Genomic DNA, 18344 nt, shown 5'->3' with positions numbered 1-18344 from the left:
TCAATAAGGTATATTGCTGGTCGAGATCGGTCGGCAAACATGATTTTCATTCCCAGCATGCATCACTTTTGCCTATGGATCACTATCAGCAATACACCTTATCATCACACATTATAGTTGATCGTCATTCAACTCATCACCGGAAGGCTGTAAAATACCCTGTGTGTCTTTATCTTTTCCATTTTTGCTAATCTTCACATAGTTCCCAGAGAACATGACGGGTGGATCCAAAGTTAGACTTCTGCCTTTTGATTTCTTAACAATATCTTCTCCAAACCGCTTATGTGCAAGGTCATTCTTTTCTCTACGTTTACGCATGAAGAGGTATACAACTATTGCTATTATGATTATGAAGAGAATGATGATAGGGATGCCAGCTGCTAGTCCTACATTTTATGTGTTCCATAGATGATTTCTCCTGCAATGGAATAATAAATAGATCAATAGATAGGTTACTGCCGAGTATATTCAAAGCTTGTTTGACAAACATGGGTGCAAAGTTTGTGATTAAAACTTATATATAGTATATTTTCCTAATTGCTTTTCAAAATTTGTTCAACAAAAATGAGTTCAAAAGTTGTGTTTGAAATATAGTACTTGTATATTTTCCTAATTGTTAAAATCTTAGACAAATATAAACAAGATGAAACTTTCTGGTAAATTCTGCCATGCAATCTTATTTACAACAAAGCTCAAATTTCACTATAATTTGGTTTACCTCAAGTTCGGTAGTGACATCAATGCATTTTCGCAGTTGCACTGCAAGCGTGCCGACAAACTGCCCATGTACGCGTGCATGTGCACTATGCGATACTAATTTAATGCACACAATTCGATACTGCGGCAAGCGAAATACACACGTACGTCACTACCGAACTTGAGGTGAACCAAATTATATTATTATTCTGGCTTTGGTAATAATTATTGGGCTATTCCAGTTGTAATCCATACGCCCCCCTATAGAAGACATTACCTTAATCGCCCACACATAGCCCCCCTCTGAAAGAGACTTGGCTACGCTACCTCATAATAGACCTGTTATTACAGCCTCTACCTACCTGATACTTGAATCTGTGCACTACTTGTAACCTCTCCTTCCTCATTCACAGCTACACATGTGTACAGCCCAGTGTCTGCAGCATTGGTGCCATTGATCTGTAAGCCTTCACTCAAGAACTTGTACCTGCCGCCTTCCTCCAGAGGTAATCCATTCTTCTCCCAGGTGACCTTTGGAGCAGGTGCCCCGATGACCTTGCATGGTATGATGACGGTTTCACCGGTTGAGAGAGACTCGTTCTTTGGTGGACTGAGAACATGCGGTAGACCTGTGGTATGAATATAATAAAAACAAATTGTTATAGTGTTCTTTAACGCTCTTCACGCAGGTGTTGACTGCAGACGACAAGTTTCAAATTTCTTTGAAAGTTCAAAATTTCAGAATTTTATATTTTCACGGCCATATTTGGAATAAGCATGAAAAATGCATTAAGTACAAACAAGCCTAGTATTGGTTCAGTCTTGAGATAGCACTTGATCTATTGAACAAATATATCAAAACTTGGACTTTTTATATTGAAGCCGACGGCCAATGGAATAATTATGTTGTAATAATAAATGCTACTCATTATGTGATATTCAAACGTACAGCATTTTGGCTTTAAATTTTTCTATACATAACTATCTCAACATACATAAGTTAGAGGATTTGTGTTTTCCAAGTTATAAGGATTATCTCTAGCGAACAATTGGTTTGAGAAATAATCATCCTTCAACCCTGAGGAACATGTAGAAGGCAACTGATGTAGTTCAACACAGATAGAAAATAAAGACAACATATGAAGCAGGTCTTACCTTTAACAAGAACAGTTGTAAATGCTGTCAATGGCTGAACGGGATTGAAAGCAATGCAGGCATAGATACCCATATCAGCTCTCTCCATGTTAGTGATGGTCAAATATCCTGTTTCATGGAGGATGTACCTAGTGTATCAGAAAAGATGAAACATTGATGAATATGTCAGCGTAGATCATTTTTGGCTATAAAAGATGTAATAAAGAAGAATATCCCGAATAATAAATTTGAAGTTATAATTCTTAAAATAACTATAAGTCCTCCATTTATAATGATCAGCAAAAGCAAAAAGAATTCTAAGTTTTTAAAATCATATATCTAAACAGGAGGAGGATTTTATTGATTACATGGTACAGAGTGAATCTTGAATTCAAATTCTTTTGAAACAACACTGCTAAATCAAGACTCTGAAATAGGTAACTTTTTAAGCAAACATATAGTCTGATGTTTGATGGGATTTCATAACGAAGTCTGTTTGTGTGAATTCAGAATCGTGTAATATTATGTTCATTTTGGAAACAGGATTTTTTTCAGGTAGTTTACAATGTGCATGTGGAATGCTTGTGGACACACTTGTTGCTTTCAAAGTGTACGTCTTGTCCGAGAATAAAATACAGCAACAACAGTTACATTGTTGATATGGCTTTCGTCAATCTTTTGGTGAGTTCTGTTAGAGTCACCGCTCAGACTTTGAAGACCTTATAGAAATAACTTACTTGTTATTGGCTACATGAGGTAGGTCATCACCATCTTTCTTCCACAGAATGGATGGTTTAGGCTTGCCAGTGGCCTGACACTTGAGTGTTACCTCAGCACCTTCTTCCGATGTAGCGTTCTGAGGGGTTTCCGTAAATACTGGTGGTTCTGTGAAGAGAAATGGAGAGTTGTTTGTTAGTTTATTTGATATAACAGTTCATTTTAATACAATCCTGGAAATTAAGTCAACTGAGCAGTGTTTGAATGTCCGTAACACGGGCCTATCCATGTCAACATACATTACATACATACATTTGAGGCATTTATATAGCGCTACATACATAAAGAGCGCAGCGCATATGACAAAAATGACAAAATAACATGGCAAAAGATGAAACCAGATTAATTAAATACAAAGAACATAAAAATTATGACCACTGTGGAACAAACTATTCATAAGCAGCAAATAAGTAAGTTTTAGACCCTTTTGAAACCAGACAATGTATTTGATTCCCTGATGGTAGTGGGCAGATTGTTCCAAATATGTGGTGCTGAATGAACAAAAGACCTGTTTGTAGCAGTTTTCAGCAATTTGACGCTGTTAATCTCAGAAAGAGATCAACATCTGTAGAAACTTTGGGAACTGTATCACACAAATTTATTCTGATAGACTGAAAACTAAACAAAGATCAGAGGCACCTTGTTAACATTGCAGAAGTATGCTCTTGTCAAAGGTTTACAGCAAACTATTATAGATTAGCATAGATCAAGATCAAGTCAAGCAAAAAGACATGATATAGAAATAAATCCTGGAGATACACAGATAGACAGACAAAAGGGTGAAGAGAAGGATCTAGAAGAAGAATATTGATTGCGGTGACAACTTACCATTAACAGTGAGTGATACTGTAGCATGATCAATGCCGAGTGGATTCTCAGCAACACATGTATAGGAACCTTCATCAGCAATGGTTACATTCTCAATCAGGAGAGTTCCGTTGCTCTTGAAATTTGTATAGCGTCCTTCATTCAAACTTTTACCATTTGAATGCCATGACACATTAGACAAGGGCAGACCACCAATCATGCATGCCAGTTCTGCTGTGTCTCCCACGGCAACAACACCATGTTTGACCATAAGGATTTGAGGTGGTTCTGAAATAAAAAGAGTAATGATGTTTAATGTAAAACATAGGTTTTCTTTTAAGATGAATTTGGGAAACATACTTTTCACATTTTATGATTTAACCATAAGATGCAATAATGTAGTCTTATATGTCTAAGCAGGACACTATAGTAATGATACTAATAACAATAATACATAATTTTTAATATCGATCCACGCTTCACAAATTTCATATATTTCAAAGCAGTCTTATATATGAAACCTAGATATGCCATCTCACTCATCCAAGTGGAAATCAACTTAACTCCTTGCATATTAAAAATAAAACCAATAAAGACAACAACTTCATACCTTGAACAGTGAGAGTTGCATTTGCACTAACAGTACCCATGGTGTTCCTCAAGACACAAGAGTACACTCCTGTATCCTCTCTCCTGGTCCTCACAAAATGCAAGTTACCATAGCTCAGTACCCTGAGGCGTTGACTATTAAGATCAATGTTGGATATTGGCTGACCATCTTTGAGCCAGTTTTCTGCAGTGATTGGTGGAGCATTTTCTCCGTCGGCAACACAGCTCAAACTGGCTGCAAAGCCTACTCGGGCTGTACGGTTCTCTGGCATGGCTTTGAATTTAGGGGGTTCAGTTGCAATACCTGAAGGGAACAGAAAATATTCAATATTACATTATAGTTAAATTTGAAGTCATAAGAACAATCTAATATAAGCTACACTCTCTAAATCAGTATTAGCATTACAATAAACTTCAAATCACCTTCATAGGTAAAACATCTTTTTTATGAATTTTGAAAGCACACCAATGCTTGGTTCATGGCTTGATAAGCTATGCATTAGTATGTCCCTGGAAAGTGGCATCTGTTTCTGTTCTTCTTTATTAGTTGATAATTGATACTTTGGATCAATTAAGTGTGGTGCAAAACTTATGCTCTATATACAACATTACTATTTGTAACCAAATAATTTGGTTAAAAGTTTAGAGTACTTTATAGCCTTGCACGGATACAATTCTTTTCAAACTTACTTGTGCAGTTTTTGCCATCTCCCAGCATTCCTTCCGGACATTCCAAGCACACAGATCTTTCCTGAGGCAGATCCACACAAGTGACTCTTGAGTAACAACTGTCTCTTCTGCAAGGTCCTTCTTGCTCTTCACGGCACACATTTTTGCTTGGTCTTCTGTAGTCTGAGCCATCGCATACCACAGCTGTAAAAAATATATATGATTGCATTAGAATGTGAACAAAGAACAATACGTCATATCTAAGACGGAAAAATTTATGTGACCCATCACATCAAAATCGACCACTTCGCGGCTGGCTTCAATGGCAGATAACAATGAAAGAAGATGAGAAAATATAGAAAGAGAAAATAAAAAGAAATTTGAGCTATGCCTCATAAAACATTTTTACTGTATCTGATTTCAACAAGTAAAGTGTCATTTTAAAGCTAAAAAACAGCAGTTTATCCTGGTATTTAAATTTTCATTTTCATTTCTGCCGCGAAGTAGTCGGTTTTGATGTGATGGGTCACATATACATGTATGTACTTATTAGTTTTTACACAAATGAAATGGAAATAAGCATTGTACACTATGCAGAATTTGGCACCTTAAATTGGCGGCCATATTGGATAAGCTCAGTATTATTCTTACCAGCATCTTGAGTATGTCTTGGATCACAGTTGCCTTCTCCCCATCCTTGCTGGCTACATTGTACTATTGAGTTCTCCCATCCAATACAGTTAACATCATTCATCCAGATTGGAGTGCGGATATCAGATTGGCCATATCTCCATGAACGAGGGATATCTAGGGCACGACCAAGTCCCAATTCTTGACAGACGACCTGTACAATGGAAAGAACATTACTTTTATGAGTATATTTCATGTTACTGCCATCGACCTCCTGTTTCATCAGCTTATACCCAATGACCCTATTTTTCGAAAAGTTTACACCAAATTGCACACATTTTGAACAAATTTTGCATTTTAGGGGCAATGTTTTGCAATTTTTTCACTGTCAATGACCTCTAACCCCGGAGTAAATCTTCAGCTAAAATAGCCCATAAGTTTTGCTTACCTCAGCATCATCCAGATCCCATCCATTCATGCACACAGTACCCCACTGACCATCATGGAACACTTCGACCAGTCCTTCATGTGGACTGGAGCCACCTGTCAGACGCACTTGCTTCGTTGATGGTGCATCGGGAAGGAGACTCTGCAGTACAATACCAGTAGCACAACTTTCTACACATTCACCACCTGGGCAGATGAAACAGTGAGCGGTTAAATGAAATTAATGGGTTTTTTAATTAGATGAGGTGGATGATCTGTTGACTTCTTTAATATTTTGAGCCTACATGGCTGCTCACACAATCCAAACTATACCACGGTTTTGTTAGATATTTCTACACTCCAAGTTATACATTTATGGCTTCCTTATAGATTTTAAGACAGTTTCAAGTTTAATTGAATTCAAAAGTATATATAAATGCCTCGTTATCTGTAATGGATTATTCTAGTTGGAATCCATACACCCCCTATGGAAGACATGACCTTAATCTCAATCCCACACAGGGGGTGTGGATTTCAAATGGGCTCTCATTCAGTTATCCCCATTTTAAATTCACACTCCCTGTGTGGAAGATTAAGGTCATGACTTCCACAGGGGGTGCATGGATTTCAACTAGAATACCCCAATGCAAGTATGGTAAATTGGGCAGATTTCTACGCAAACATCTTTAAATTAAGCGCCCATTTTTTAAACTTGTCAAGTCGTGTATTTAACTCCTTCCACATGGGAGTTGACTAGACTGCAGACAACAAGTTTCAAATTTTTTTACAAATTTCAAAACTGTAAATTTCCATGAAACTGTAAATTGCCATGACCATATTTGGAATCAGTATGAGAATTGCATTATAATGAGTACAAACAAGCCTGGTATTGGTTCAATGGTTCTTGAGATAGCTCTTAATATTTTGAGAAAATGTCTCAAAACTTGTCACTTTTAACGTTGAAGCCTATGGCTAGCATGCAGAGCATTAACATACACATAATATCTCACCTTCTAAGTACAATCCTGATGCGCAATTCTTGCACCTGTTGTTAGCATGTCCGTCAAAGCATCCATCGCATTTCTCGTCGCATCGTTCACATTGCCTGGTATTGGTGTTGCCATAGTAGTCATGACCGCAATCAGGTATGCACTTGGTGCCATTGAGGTAGTTTGGTGCTCGACAGCTCGTACAATCGGTCGATAGACCGTTGCAAGCCATGCAGGAAGGATCGCAGTGTTCACAGTGAGAATCTTGGGGAAGAACCTGTCGTAGAAGATCATGAAGTGTAGAGAGTACATCTTATAATATATATGCAATATAATGCTGGTTTCATACTTTCCTGCTGCTTGCCGCTTTGAAGATAATTTTACTTCACTACGCAATCCCACCAGAAACGCTAGCGGTGACCAGTGGCAAGCACAGCTCAGAGTTGAATTCAAATCAACTCGGAGCGGTGCCGCTTGACGTATCAGAACAAAATACGATTTTGGAGCGGTGCTGAGTGGCAAGAGCGGCTTTCAGAGTCATGCCGCTCAACGGCAGAAAGTATGAAAAAAGCATAAGTCACTTTCAACACCAATTGAGTCATGCATGGTTTAAATGTTGAACAGACTCCATATACATATTTTATTGGTCTTCTTTAGTGCTTCGGTCAATCTTATGCGCAATGCATTCCTTTCAACCTGATAACCTACTATGTACTATACCCCCATTTTGAAAATGATCAACCTATATACCGTAAAAACAGGTCTACAAGCATATATATGCCTCTAAACAAGGGTTTTTTGATGAAGACGAGAGACAGACACTCTCCACAAAAACATTATTTGGAGTTTGAGCAACTACATTACTGATATAGGTGGCTGTACAAAGACGTAAGACCAATCTATCGTAAAGTTTTTGTAGAGAGTCTCTTTCGTAAAAAATAACTCGTTTAGAGGCATATATGCTTGTAGATGAAATTCTATGGTAGTAAGTGAACTGGTAAGCCACGTTGAGCTCTTTGAGTACCACATTATATTGCATTCGACATAATTAGATAAATATTTGTGCTAATTGTCATACAACTTACCCGTCTCCGCATTCAGATACACACACAAGAGAAGAATCGGGTCCACTGCACTCCACTCCAGCATCTTCCTGATGCGTGCAATCAGTATTACCAGGTCCCAGTATGTGTTGACGACACTGCATCAGCATCCTCTCATCACCGTTGCATTCAACATCATCCATCCAGATCATGCCGCTACCGAGACCAAAGTGACCTTGTGTGAACACATTGACTGCACTTCCCATACCGAGTTGGCGACACACGACTTCTGCGTCATGTATGTCCCAGGTGTCATCACAGACTGTACCCCATGTGCCTTCGTGTAAGAGCTGATATGTAAATAAAGAAAAACATAATGTATAAAATGCTAGTTCATTTTTTCTCAAAACTTTAGTTTTAAGTGTCATGTCAGGTCAAGACCTTGTATTCTGCCATATTGGTCCAGTATATGTTCTTGCTACTGGTACGACATAACCCAGTACTACCTGCCACGCAGAGGGAGTGGAGGTATATTTACATGCTGGTCACCCCACCATGGTTAGATGCACATAGCGATCCCTAGCAGATTATTTTAGCTGTACAATTCTACAACCCAGTACAACTTCACTTTGGTGTATGTTGTACATACGCAAGAAGTAGTCGTAACTCTCTTCACGCGGGTGTCAAATGCAGACGACAAGTCTCAATTTTTTTTAATTCAAAAATTTCAGAAATGTAAAATTTCATGACCATATTTGGAATCAGCATGAAAAATGCATTAAAATGAGTACAAACAAGCCTAGCATTGGTTCAGTAGTTCTTAAGATAGCTCTTGATTTTTGAGAAAATATTTCAAAACTTGAACTTTTTCCGTTGAAGCGCATGGCTAGCATGCAGAGCATTAAGTTCTCACCTCTACTCGTCCCTTGAAGGGTTCCTCACTACCAGCAAGCCTGATGTTCCTTGCTCCTTCCACCAAGTATTTACCATTGCAATCTTCCACACATGTATGTGTAGTGTTATCTAGGTATTTACCAGTAGGACAGCTGATGCAGTACAATTGTGTACCCAAACAGTCATGGCATTCGGAGCTGTAAGATTCACATACAAAGAAATATTGAAACTATGTGCAGTTTGAAACGGACAAATTATGTATAATGCCAACAAGGAGTTAGTGTATGAAAGGTCAATCAATTACGATAGCTGCCAGGTGTCATATTTTAGATGCATGTACAATATAGAATGCAGAAATTGTGAAATGTCAATAGGGCAGTCATTGCAGTCACAGCCTTAGCACTACTTCATGGACATAATGTTAACTTTCCTCATTTTCTTATTTCAAATAAACTGTGCCTCGTCCCAAGTTGAGACCCGGAGTTGAGAATAAAGCCATGTTGGATGTTGAACTTCACAAATATCAAGATGAAATAATATGCTTCAAACTTTGTTACCAAAAGATTGGTCAAAGGTACTATAAAGCACAAATTGATACATTTTCTTATAAAGAATAAAATCCTTGTCACTTATGCAATTTTCATATTTGCAAATATTTCATGCTTTACAGTGAGTAATTCTGCTCAGTGGCAGCGCCAGGAATTTTTCGGGGGCATTGAGGAGGCAAAGTGAATTGGGGGGTGGGGGCAAAATCAACAAATTTTGCGCAAAATTGCTGCAAAAAGTGGACATTTTTGCAATTTTGGGTTTTTACTGGGGGGGCAACAGGGGAAAGAGTTCTGACTGGGGGTATTTGCCCCCCCTGCCGTCACTGATTCTGATGTGAATGTTTAAATGGACTCACCTGCAAGCTTTACAAGTGCCATCATCATCCCCATAGAAGCCTTCTTGGCATGTTTCAACACACACGTTGCTATCGCTCAGGTACTGTCCCGTTGGACAACTAGTACAGTGATCAGCACTTTCTGAGCAGGTCTTACAGTTACCAGAACACACTCCACAGCTCTTGCCATCCGGAGCAGCAAAGAATCCAGACGCACAGTCTGCACGGCTGATGCATACGTTAGATGTCATGGGACCAGAGCAACGAACACCTATGGGATGAAAGATAAGGATGGTTATAATAGATTTCATATCATCTTGGAGCTTTTGGAAAAGGTAAAGAGCATTGGATCTTGACTACAGTGTGAAGTAGGGAACATATATTCATAATAATATAACTGCACAATATGACTACTCCACACATTTATAAAAAAAATACATGTTACTTCATATGTGGAATTGATAACAGTTGATCTGTTCATTTGATTTTTATCTGGTTTATAGTTGACTTGGAAATATGCAACTAAATTGGTACCTAAAGCTGAAATCAAACAGAGTATTAAAAAAAATGTCGCATAGACTGGACCAATTTGACAAACTGAACATTTGTGTGGCAATTTTTCTAACAGTTATCTATCAAAGTGCTTACTGTTATGCTTTATTCAAAGCATATTTAAAAATATGCTTTGAATAAAGTAATGGCTATTTAAAATTTAAAATAATTAATTGTCTCATAGACTGGACCAATTTGACAAACTGGTCATTTTTTATTCAATCTTGTCTAAAAGTTATTGATCAAAGTGCTTATATTTGCTTTGAACAAAGTCAAAGTAAGTTCATGGCTAATTGGCTATTCATTATGACTTTTTGGTCAAAATATTTATCATTAAAATAAAGGAGAGATATTAGCACAGGCTTCTGTGCTGTACTCTGATACCTATTTGATGATCTAAATATTTTCCAACTGTAGTACCATTCGTAGCAGCTGCGCTCGCTGTTCGAGACGCGTCACGGTTTGAGAACTGGGCTAGTTCTAGAGAGATATATGTGTAGGGTTTCTTATAATTACCTGCGTCTTCTTCATGTTGGCAATCACTGTTACCCAAACCAGCATTTTTGCATGATAATAGAGATGTCTCGTTTCCAATACAATCTACATCATCTAAGACGATAGCACCATAGCCTGTCCCAGCTCTGAGGAAAAAATAGAAACAACATTTGTCAAATTGTAAAATGACTTGAGAGTTTCATCATGTTTTTTAAAAACAACAACAACAAAAGTAAGAACTATTAGCCAGATTGTGTAAAAAAAACCACATCCAAAAATAGCTTTTGTCAATATGCAAATTTCGTTCACAACAGATGCAGGATGTAAACTCATGGTTGCCCTTAATATGAACTTAACACTAATTGATAGCAGTAGCCACAACAGATGATGCAATCACATATGTGACTCCTCGCCACAACTGAGCCCGGATGTCGCCAATCATCATTTTTGAGATATTCAACCAAAATATTCTGCTTGAAATTAGCTTTAAAATGATGTATATCATGTCTATAGTACTTGACATTTAAGTAGTGAAAAATCAATAAAACAGTCAATAAATCCTTTCTTTCCTATTGTTTATTGTTAAGTTCGATGGAGCATATCTCAATAGTGGCACTGGCGACATCCGGGTTCAGTTGTGGCGAGGAGTCACATATTGCCTTCACTTCTTCCTCTCTGGTGCATGTTAGTTAGTTTCATCATTTCAATTTTATTCATAATACACATAAAAACAGATATATTGAAAAGGAATACATTTAAGGCCAGACACAAGGGTTGAGAAGGTACATGACCAGGCTCAAACATCCGCAGGCATATTAAACAACAGGACAATACAACATATAAATGCAGTTTATAAAGGAATACAACAATAATATTATATTATAAATTAGAAATAATATTGCATTAAAAAAAAGTTGACAGGGACCAGCCCCGAAACAATTGCACAAAACGATAAAATATGGTCTAAAAGACGGCATTTTGATTTAAATCGACCAGTCATGGTCATATTTTGAGTAAAAAATTGAGTAAGAGCAAAAAAGGATTGCACGTTGACTGAGAGATTTTGAACATTTATCAAAGACCCGTTTCATTGGTTTTTGGCTTTTTGAAACTAAGGGGGAAATGGAACTCAGGTTATATTTGTTGGAGCTTGTGATGAGACCTCTACAGCCTATTTCAATACAAAATAACTTTGCCTCATTAGCAGCAATTTGTCCTCATTTTACCATTTTTGATTGAGAAATCCAAGGAAAAATGTATGTTTTCAAGCATAAATGTCAGAGATGATTTTGTTGAAATAGTTTTCTCACAGATTTTGTTTACAAGCAAAATGAAAACGAAAATCAATCGACCAATCACACACGGTGTTAGATGTATGACGTTATGTTTCTTCATCAATCAACCAATCACTCACATTGTTAGATAACTTCATTACTCACCTTCCTTCAGGTATGGCTTCCAATGCATGACCCAATCCCAGCATCTGACACACCACTTCGGCATCCCGAAGATTCCACTGGTCATCACAGACGGTACCATACTGCCCTTGGTGGAGCACCTCAACACGTCCTAACAATGGCCCTGGTGTTATGCGTACTGAATCGCTCACTAGTAGCTTATAGTCGTCGCACTCTGTGACACAGTCGCTACCTGGAAATATTTTTTAAGAGCAAGAGAAAGATGAGTTAACCGTCGAAACCTACCTCAAACAAACTTGATTTCAACTGATTCATTCAGTCATTTTGGATATATAAGTCTCTTGTATGTACATAGAGATACTTTCTAAAGCTGCTCTGGATCCATAGGATTTAATCTTTCCCTACAGAAGTCAATTCGGTTATTCCAGTTGAAATTTATACACCTCCTTTGGAAGACTTGATCTTAATCTCTCACACAGGGGGTGTAGATTTCAAATGGAGTCACCCATTCAGGTAACTCCATTTGAAATTCACACTCCCTGTTTGAGGATTAGGTCATGTCTTCCATTGGAGGTATGTGGATTTCAGCTTCAGCTGCAATAGCTCATTTAAGAGGGTTGATACTTTAAACGAGTGTCATTTTACTCATTTTCAGAACTGCTCTGAAGATGACCCTCACCAGAGTATTGAAAGCTCATTCCTCTAATTTGGACTTCTCTAGGAAAAGATCCAATCCTATTCATAGTGATATTCTATTATGAAAAAATGAAAATTATTAAAAAATTCCATTCAACTGTACAAGAAGGTTAAGTTTTGACTCGTACCTTGTAGGAAATATTCCGGTGAACAGCTGGTGCATCTATTGGCATGTCCGTCGCAGGATGCGCACCTTTCGCTACACTCTATGCATTCTTTGGCCTCCTCATCACGGTAGTGCCCTTGCCCACAATCACTTACGCACTCGGAACCCTTGAGGTGAGTTCCTTCGGCACATTTGGTACAGGTATAGTTAGGGTTGCTGGCGCATTCTTCACAGTAAGCATGACAAGAATTACATGATTGGCTCGTGGAATTGGCGTATTGACCCACTGGGCATGTAGATAGACATTCTCTAATTCCTGGGCCTGAAATGAAACAAAATAATATGATAATTAGGATATGGCTAAACAGCGAACTAAAAAAAACAATATAAAATTAATATGCAACCTAATGAAATACATCAATATGCCACATGCCTTTAAATGATTTTTTTTTTCATATTTGTGACAAAAAACTTAATTGAAAACTGAAAATCCCACTGTAAATTCCAATAGTTACGTCATTCCAATGACATACCAATTTTTTTTTTTTCAATCCCCTCAAAATTTATATAAAAGCAAATACAATTATCAAACCATCTGTTGCATTTAATACCACAGCTGCTATTTTTATGTCTGAATTGACTATTTTTATATTTACTTCACAGGAAAAGTAAATATTAGTAAAATATTTCATTTATATTTGAGCAATTTAGTTAAGAGAAAGCATCTGCAGGTTATATAATACATCATGATATTTACATTTGTTGACCTACTTTTACACACTACAACACATTTGATGACACTATTACTAGAGCCCAATTTGTTTAGTTGTCAAACATGTTTAGTAAAAATGATGAAACCCTACACTTTTCGTATATAACGAGTGAATAGAGAGTGAGAGAGACTGCGTAGGCGTTTGCATCTGCATCATTGAACCATATGGTTTCTTTCTAGTTAAGCAACTTTTTCTATTATTGTTGCTGCAATTTTTATGTCATCATGTTTTGTTTTTGAAACATGGCTAGTCTTGAATTATTTTAAAATAGGTTATGTTCTAAGAATGTGCTGCTTTATTCTATATCAGGCCCAGGGCTCGAAAATTTTGTTAATTTCCCGGGACGCAAGCTAAATTACCCACAATTTATAGCATGTTTTCATATACAAAAAGGACACAATTTCCTTCCAAATACCAGAATTTCCCTCCGAACACCAACATTTCCTGGGAATGAGCTTCCCCAATTCCCCACTTTTTCGAGCCCTGATCAGGCCCTTGCAACTTCTATACGAGTGCAATACAAAAAAGGTGTGGATAGAGTCAAGCTCCCCCTTGTATTACGAGGCCCATGCCAGAGAACTGTTATAAATGTAATACTACAATACATGCATGAATTAAATATGAATTTGGGAATTGATATAAAAAATTAACTTTGAATATGAACAGTATGTCTAACTAAATGGCCATGCACCCACATGAATGGTTTGTAGTTGAAACTTTTCAGAAGGCCCTCCTGCTTGTGGGTGTGTGGGTGGGTGGGGGGTGTATACACTATATAGGGGTGGGGTGGGGATGTGGGTGTAAGGGGGTAAATATCACTTAACCCAAGTATATTCGCCTTGTCTACACTACCTAATGTTTGCTGATGGGTGAATTAATTTTTCTAAACAATACAATCTTGATACCAACGAAAAGCTACTAAGATGAAAACTGGTCGCAAGAGGGCGCCAGACTAACATAACCAGTAAATGTGCATATAACATACGCTCAAATTGGAGTCTATATGCTCAAATGATGGCAGTATTGGTAAGCATGTACGTAGGTAAATTCCAATTTTGTTGGTGTGGTCCAGACCAAAGACCCTAGGGACTATGTTCAGACAAAATGTAAATGATCAAACATTCTCAGCTTGTTTTAATATGAACCACATCCGTTACATTCATGTGAGTCAGCAAAGTGGTATATTTGTATTCATGTTGGGTTAATATGGTCGCTATTATGAACCTTTATCAGATTTTCTGCTCTTCTTTATTTACACTCACTGCTTTCACCAGTATGTCTGTAATTTGAGGGTTGCAGCTCTTTGAAATAAAGATAATAGAGAGGAAATGCTGGTGCTATAGAATAATATAGTAAACCAATAACTGTATTAAATTTGATTACATAAATGAAATTTGGAGAATCTTGGGAGGTAAACAGGAAGCTTATACAAATTTTATTCTTAGAAAGCAACATCAGCTGGAATTGTAAAATCTGATTAAAAACAGAACTATACAATAATACTAGTTCATTCACCTATCAGTATAGCCAACCAATCAAATCATTCATTTACTGTGGTGTTTATATTAATTATTATTCTACACAAAGTCCAATGACCTTTATATCATCACAAAGCATAATTTTTGATAATTATTCAGAAAAAAAAAAAAAAATATTATGGTCAATACCCCGATGTCAGTATTTTCAGTATAAACACTGTATTGTAGTGTACATAGTTAGCCCTACTATAGGGCCTTTTAAACACACTATACCCGAGAACCGCTAAAATCCAGTGACTGCTCCACCCGAAAAAAAAGTAGGGGGAGTGGGAGCGGTCACTGTGTTTAGCAGTTCTCTGGATATAGCCAGTGTTTATGATAGCATGGTTTTGGATCACCACAGTCTAAAGGCCCTATAGTAGGGCTATACATAGATGGACTTGGCCTGTAGGATATGTAATAATGATTCGCATGATTGGGTCATTGCTTTGTTGATATACAAGATGCTTCAGTTTATTTTCTTTGATTCCAGTCAATGCACTTTGATGTCTAGCCAAGAACAAGTCAAGGACATCATATATAAATGTTTAACTAAACCCTTTATTATGGAATCATCATCCATAACTAATAAGAATTGCTGATGTTATGGTAAAAGGGTTGATGTTTTTGTACTTGCTTTCTTAATGTTACATACTTTCCAGTGTCCAGTTGTTTTCTTTTTAACTTTATTATTCAATTGTACAAAAAAGTGAATGATAAAAATAAAACATGTTAAAATGTGCAAATAACATTAGAAGCTGAAAGTACTAACTCTTCATGCAGAATAAAAAAAAAAAAAAAAAATAAAATTACAACTTCCAAGTTGAAAAGTTCACAGCTGTGGATGAATAGTCTAAGATTTTACACCCCAGAATTTTCCCACACTACAGTAAAATGTTTTAAACATTTATCTATTTGTTACATGCTTGATATTTTAAAAGCAGGCTAGATTTGTTAAATTTTTAGGCCTATAATGTTCAGGTAAAAGCAAAGAGTATAGACTCCACTATTTGTGTATGTTGCTCATGGAGAGCAGAATAGTATACCTAATTTCACTATATACCCAGCAAACTTCAATTCAAAGGGTGTTGCTTTCCGCGTGTAACAAGTTGTGCCAAAAATGCGCACTGGGCGCTGTGTGCACAAACAATTAAATAAAGACGCAAAAAATCATTTGATTTTGAGCTATTGCCAAAAATCACATGAGGTACACTATTTGCCCTCCATGAGAGACAAACCAAAACAGCGTTAGACACCAGGCATTTTTGAGTCGGTACTCTTTGGGTATTATCTCTTTGAGAAGTATAGCTCTGACCAGGCCCGTACGCAGGGGGGGTGCGGGGGGTGCGACCGCACCTCCCCAAATTTGTAAAAGTATACAAAAAGTCCCAAAATTGAAGAATTTTGAGAGAGTAACGAGCAAAAAAATCAGGTTTTTACGGTTTTTGGTCAAAAGGTCCAAATTTGGGGGAAAAGTCCACTTTTCACAAAATTGCCCCCCCCCCTTGGAAAAAAGTCCACTTTTTCAAAATCAGCACCCCCCCAAAAAAAATCCTGCGTGCGGGCCTGGCTCTGACATTGCAATTAAAGTTATTAAATTGTAAAGAAATGCTGATGCAGAGAAAAATTTCACAAAACACAATACAACTGAAATAGACTGAATTTTTATTCAAGAAGTGACAAAAAACGTGCATATTTCTTGCTTAATCAAGTGCATATTATTCAATCAAGTGTGTTCACCACTCTGGGATTGGCGCCTTAAAGCAGCAAGTTCAACACCAGGTCATCTGTTAAGTGGACAATTGACTTCCTTTTTTTCCTAATTAAGCAGGAAAGAATCGTGAAATACATACTTTTATACTATTTAGTTAGTGGCAACATCGAAAAACCACAATTATACTCAATCCCACGTTTTTTTGAGAAAAAGTACATTATGATGAGCTGAAACATAATGATGCAAGGACAAAGTTCATGAACCTTTAATAGTAACGTTGACATTGAATTGTTTCTTGATTGAGAGGATCTCAGAAACCTGTAGTTTCAATGATTGAAAATAGTGTGGGTGAATAGTTGCCCTCCTTATATTTGAGAAAGAGTGAAAATTTTAATATTAAAATAATTGAAGAGGTCCTAAAGACAAAATGCCTGTTTAAAGCATACTGTGTGTTGCAGAATGTTGAAAAGCCAACAGTGAATTCTGGGCCAGGATTCTGCCCCCCCCAAACTCTGGGCCAGGATTCTGCCCCTCCCCCATGTACTGCCACATGGTTCCCAGGTTATTTTTGTGTCCTATGCCATTTTGCCAATTTATCCTGGCATAGACCCTGTATGCATCAATTTATTTTCTAGAGCCTGACCATGTCCATTTATATGTAAGCCTATTGTAAGTCTGCAAAAAACATTTGCAGGGATATTTGCATGTTTTTTGCACAGCGTTTCTATGTTGATTCATTCCAAAATTTCATAAAACAGAAACACTGTGAAAATAAGGTTTAATTAATTATATCTTATCATCCATCTTGAGTCATCACACAACACATTGTCAATCAAAAAGGAGATGTATGGTAAAGTCAATTACCAGACAGATGAAGGAGAAGAACATCTTATTTCTCTCATTGTCTACGTTTCTCCATGATTGACTGCTTGTATGGGCACTTAAGTGGGGAAAAAACGGACTGTTTGCCCTTAAAAGAACAAAAATTTCAGGGGAAAAACAAAAACAAAAAACAATTTCCTAGACCAGACTATAATTTTCAAACACGAACAAAAGAGCATTTCTATAAAATTTTTGTATTTGTTGTTGTAAATTCAATTCTCATGTTATAATTACTTTAACTTTGGTCATTTTCTTCACAAAAATATCTGATAGTACAAATTAACACTTACTCGTTTAAAAAAAAGCCAACCGACCAATCCAATTTTTTCCGGCCTGCTACGGCACACAATGTTTTTCATTTTTTAGGCGCCTTCGTCAGACATACTTATTATACCAGCACGTACCCAGGTTCATTGTCCTGGGGTACTCTGGGATCGGCATTAATCATCACATGCGCACTACATAATGTAATCAACATTTATCTCGATAACCTTTTCTTTCTATAATTGTAAATGTTGAAGTTGAATGTTCCTTGATGTCCTTGACTTGATGCTGACGACCTTGAAGTTGACTTGAAGTAACCTACTCTTTAAATAATGCTGTTTTGTCCTTGATTGTATATTGTAAGAACAGA

At 37.1% G+C, this 18344-nt stretch overlaps 1 protein-coding gene across 1 annotated transcript in view; it reads right to left on the bottom strand.

Annotated features, from left to right (window-relative positions):
• Positions 1-210: 210 nt before the first annotated feature.
• LOC140159508 (scavenger receptor cysteine-rich domain-containing protein DMBT1-like) overlaps positions 211-18344 on the bottom strand; it is a 55748-nt gene continuing 37614 nt past the window's right edge. Inside the window, exons 16-32 of the mRNA XM_072182997.1 lie at positions 12847-13146; positions 12044-12254; positions 10626-10750; positions 9579-9828; positions 8694-8871; positions 7823-8130; positions 7602-7731; positions 6759-7014; positions 5771-5955; positions 5344-5536; positions 4714-4896; positions 4025-4327; positions 3436-3702; positions 2568-2715; positions 1852-1979; positions 1059-1325; positions 211-418 (exon numbers count right to left, since the gene is read on the bottom strand). Coding sequence (XP_072039098.1) covers positions 387-418; positions 1059-1325; positions 1852-1979; positions 2568-2715; positions 3436-3702; positions 4025-4327; positions 4714-4896; positions 5344-5536; positions 5771-5955; positions 6759-7014; positions 7602-7731; positions 7823-8130; positions 8694-8871; positions 9579-9828; positions 10626-10750; positions 12044-12254; positions 12847-13146 — 3464 coding nt within the window. The 3' untranslated portion in view covers positions 211-386. The remainder of the gene's footprint in view (positions 419-1058; positions 1326-1851; positions 1980-2567; positions 2716-3435; positions 3703-4024; positions 4328-4713; positions 4897-5343; positions 5537-5770; positions 5956-6758; positions 7015-7601; positions 7732-7822; positions 8131-8693; positions 8872-9578; positions 9829-10625; positions 10751-12043; positions 12255-12846; positions 13147-18344) is intronic.

The sequence above is a fragment of the Amphiura filiformis genome, chromosome 8 (genome assembly GCF_039555335.1).
Source record: "Amphiura filiformis chromosome 8, Afil_fr2py, whole genome shotgun sequence".
Taxonomy (NCBI): Eukaryota; Metazoa; Echinodermata; class Ophiuroidea; order Amphilepidida; family Amphiuridae; genus Amphiura; species Amphiura filiformis.
Note: the sequence above shows the minus strand (reverse complement) of the source record. Positions and strands in the feature narration are given on the sequence as shown.